Source organism: Neophocaena asiaeorientalis, unplaced genomic scaffold (assembly GCF_003031525.2).
Source record: "Neophocaena asiaeorientalis asiaeorientalis breed wild unplaced genomic scaffold, Neophocaena_asiaeorientalis_V1.1 scaffold629, whole genome shotgun sequence".
Classification (NCBI taxonomy): Eukaryota; Metazoa; Chordata; class Mammalia; order Artiodactyla; family Phocoenidae; genus Neophocaena; species Neophocaena asiaeorientalis.
The window spans coordinates 1,330,144-1,333,047 of NW_020175468.1; the positions used below are offsets into that span (position 1 = coordinate 1,330,144).

General features: G+C 51.7%; 1 protein-coding gene across 1 annotated transcript in view; it reads left to right on the forward strand.

Annotated features, from left to right (window-relative positions):
* LOC112415500 (kallikrein-4-like) overlaps positions 1–2,120 on the forward strand; it is a 3,277-nt gene extending 1,157 nt beyond the window's left edge. The window contains 4 exon segments of the mRNA XM_024768536.1: positions 67–229; positions 652–899; positions 987–1,123; positions 1,727–2,120. Of these exon segments, the coding sequence (XP_024624304.1) occupies positions 67–229; positions 652–899; positions 987–1,123; positions 1,727–1,879 (701 nt within the window). The 3' untranslated portion in view covers positions 1,880–2,120.
* The last annotated feature ends 784 nt before the right edge of the window (positions 2,121–2,904 follow it).

Consider the following 2,904-nt stretch of genomic DNA (forward strand, 5'->3'; position numbering starts at 1 on the left):
GAGCCCCGCCCCCAGAAGCCCCCGTTCCCCTCTGAGCCCGTCCCCCAGCCCTGAATCCGCCCTCAGGATCCCTCGCCTAGGGTGGAGGCAGCGACATCATAAACGGCGAGGACTGCCACCCGCACTCGCAGCCTTGGCAGGCGGCACTGTTCTTGGAAAAGGAATTTTTCTGCGGGGGCGTCCTGGTGCATCCTCAATGGGTGCTGTCAGCCGCACACTGTTTCCAGAAGTGAGTGCAGGGCGGGGCGGGGAAGGGGGCGGGGCCTGGGTCCTAGGGAGGACCCGGATGTACGGTGAGCTGAGGGGAAGCTCTTAATAGGTTCCATCTCTGGGTACTAAAAGTGAAAACCAGTGTGAAGGAAGGCTCTGCGAGGGAGGCGGGAGCTATGTGTTGCTTTGGAAAGACTCAAGAATCCTGGGTTGAAATCCCAGCTCAGCTGCTGAGTTACTAGTGACTTAAGGCAAGTTCTCGTCCCTGGATTATGATCGTGCCTTAGGCTGGGTAGCGCTTAGCGCAGTGCTTAGCAAGGAAGATGGGGCTAGGGTAAGGGGCTGGAGATGGGGTTGTGATTGAAGGCAAGAATGGACATAATGGTGTAGTAGCCACAAAGCTATTCTGTCCCCACCCCACCCCCACCCTGTGGCCCTCAGTTCCTATACCATCAGGCTGGGCCTGCACAGTCTTGAGGACGACCATGAGCCAGGCGGTCACCTGATGGAGGCTCACCTCTCCATCCAGCACCCAGAGTACCACAGACCATCTTTCGCCAACGACCTCACGCTTATCAAGTTGGAAGAATTGGTGCCCCAGTCTGACACCATCCGAAACATCGGCCTCTCACAGTGCCCGACCGCTGGGGATTCTTGCCTCGTTTCCGGCTGGGGTCGGCTAGCAAATGGTGAGCTCGGGAGTGTGGGTGTGTCCGGCCTTTCTGAGGGGGTTCTCTGCCCAGCCAGAGAGGCTAATCCGATGCTCTGCGTCCCAGGCAGACTGCCCAAAGTGCTTCAATGCGTGAATATGTCAGTGGTGTCGGAGGAGATCTGCAGTGAACTCTATGCCCCTGTGTACCACCCCAGCATGTTCTGCGCTGGCGGAGGCCAGGACCAAAAGGACTCCTGCCATGTGAGAGATGGGAGAAGGGAAGAGGGGAGAAGATCCAGGGAGCGATGGAGAAGGGAGGGGACAGGGAACCGTGGTGAGAAACAGATACGGGAAGATAGTGTGACAAATGGGGAGAGAGACTGAAAGAGAGAAGTCGACACAGGAATAAGGAGAAGCAAAGAAAGACAGAAACAGAAATAGAGAAAGACAGATTCAGTAAGGCAGAAACACACATGCACACCCACAGAGAAACGTATACACAGACGCGTAGAGATGAAATGCCAAGTGAAATAGGAAAAAAAACAAAAATAGAATATACAAAGAGATGCAGAGAGGCACAGAGACTCCAGGGGTCGTTGAGACAGAGAAATAAGCTACAGGGGGAAAAGAAGAAGGAGGGACAAAAACAGAGACAGAAACAAACCCAAGAGAATCTACCAGCTGTTAGGATATAGGGGAGCAGAATTGGTGCAGTCAGGGCTCTAGAATGGAATGTTTAAGGAATATGTTGCTATCTTTTTTTTCCCCCTCTCCTGCCATTGCTTCTCATTTGGTTCCTTTCTGACCTCACATCTATATCCATCTCTCTGTGTTTTGGATTCTTTCTCTGTCTCTCCACAACAGGGTGACTCTGGGGGCCCCCTGGCCTGCAACGGGTCCCTGCAGGGCCTTGTGTCCTTTGGACAATCCCCCTGTGGCCAGCCCAACGTGCCAGGCGTCTACACCAACCTCTGCAAGTTCACAGACTGGATACAGAAAACCATCCAGGCCAGTTAACTCCAGGGACTGGGACCCATGAAATTGAACCCCCAAATATAAGCTGCTGAAGGAATTCAGGAATCTGGGTTCCCAGTGCCTTCTCCTTCAGACCCAGGAGTCTAGACCCCCTCCCCCATCCCCAGTAGTCCAGTCCTGCTAAGAATATCTTCCTGTACACAGTGCCCCCTAGTGGCACAATGTTGACCCCGCCTTACCACTGGTAGAGAAAGTTGGGTTTTCACCGTCATTTGTTCCTTCATCTAAGCCCAGAAATAAAGTCTAAGAGAAGCACGGACTCGGCTCAGACTCTCCTCCATACTTCCCTTCCCACCCAAGGGATTCCAGCAAATAGCTTTCCCTCCTTGTGCCTCAGTTTCCCCATCTGGGAAATGGGAGCCTTGACCAGGAGTGACACAGGATCCCCAAGGAACGAGACATAGCTGGAAGGTTAAGAGAACTGATTCTGTGGATGTTGTCCAATTTCTGAAAAGTCAAATCAGCAAACGGCAAATTAATGGAATTTACTTATTTAGTTTATGTAGCTTTCACTGACTTATTTTGGTTTGGTCTTCTTAAATGCATTTTAAGAATTCTCGATTTGTAGCTGCCTCAGGACCCTCCTGCTGTAGCTGAAGACTGGTGGGAAGAATCTGGGGGGCGGCGGGGAAGGGGGGGGTCTGAGGACAGAGAGAGGGGAGACTGGGGACCCAAGAATATAAGGAATTGTTATTATACCATAATAATTGTTATTATACTAAATAGAATATACTGATGAGAATTTATATTCATAAATATATTCATAAATATACTGTGAATCTATTCTTAAGGAAATATTTAAATTTTTATGTATCTCTTAATGTATCCTCAAATATATAAAAAGTGAAATAACTGGGCTTCCCTGGTGGCGCAGTGGTTAAGAGTCCGCCTGCAGATGCAGGGGACACGGGTTCGTGCCCCGGTCGAGGAAGACCCCACATGCCGCGGAGCGGCTGGGCCCGTGAGCCGTGGCCGCTGAGCCTGCGCGTCCGGAGCCTGTGCTCCGC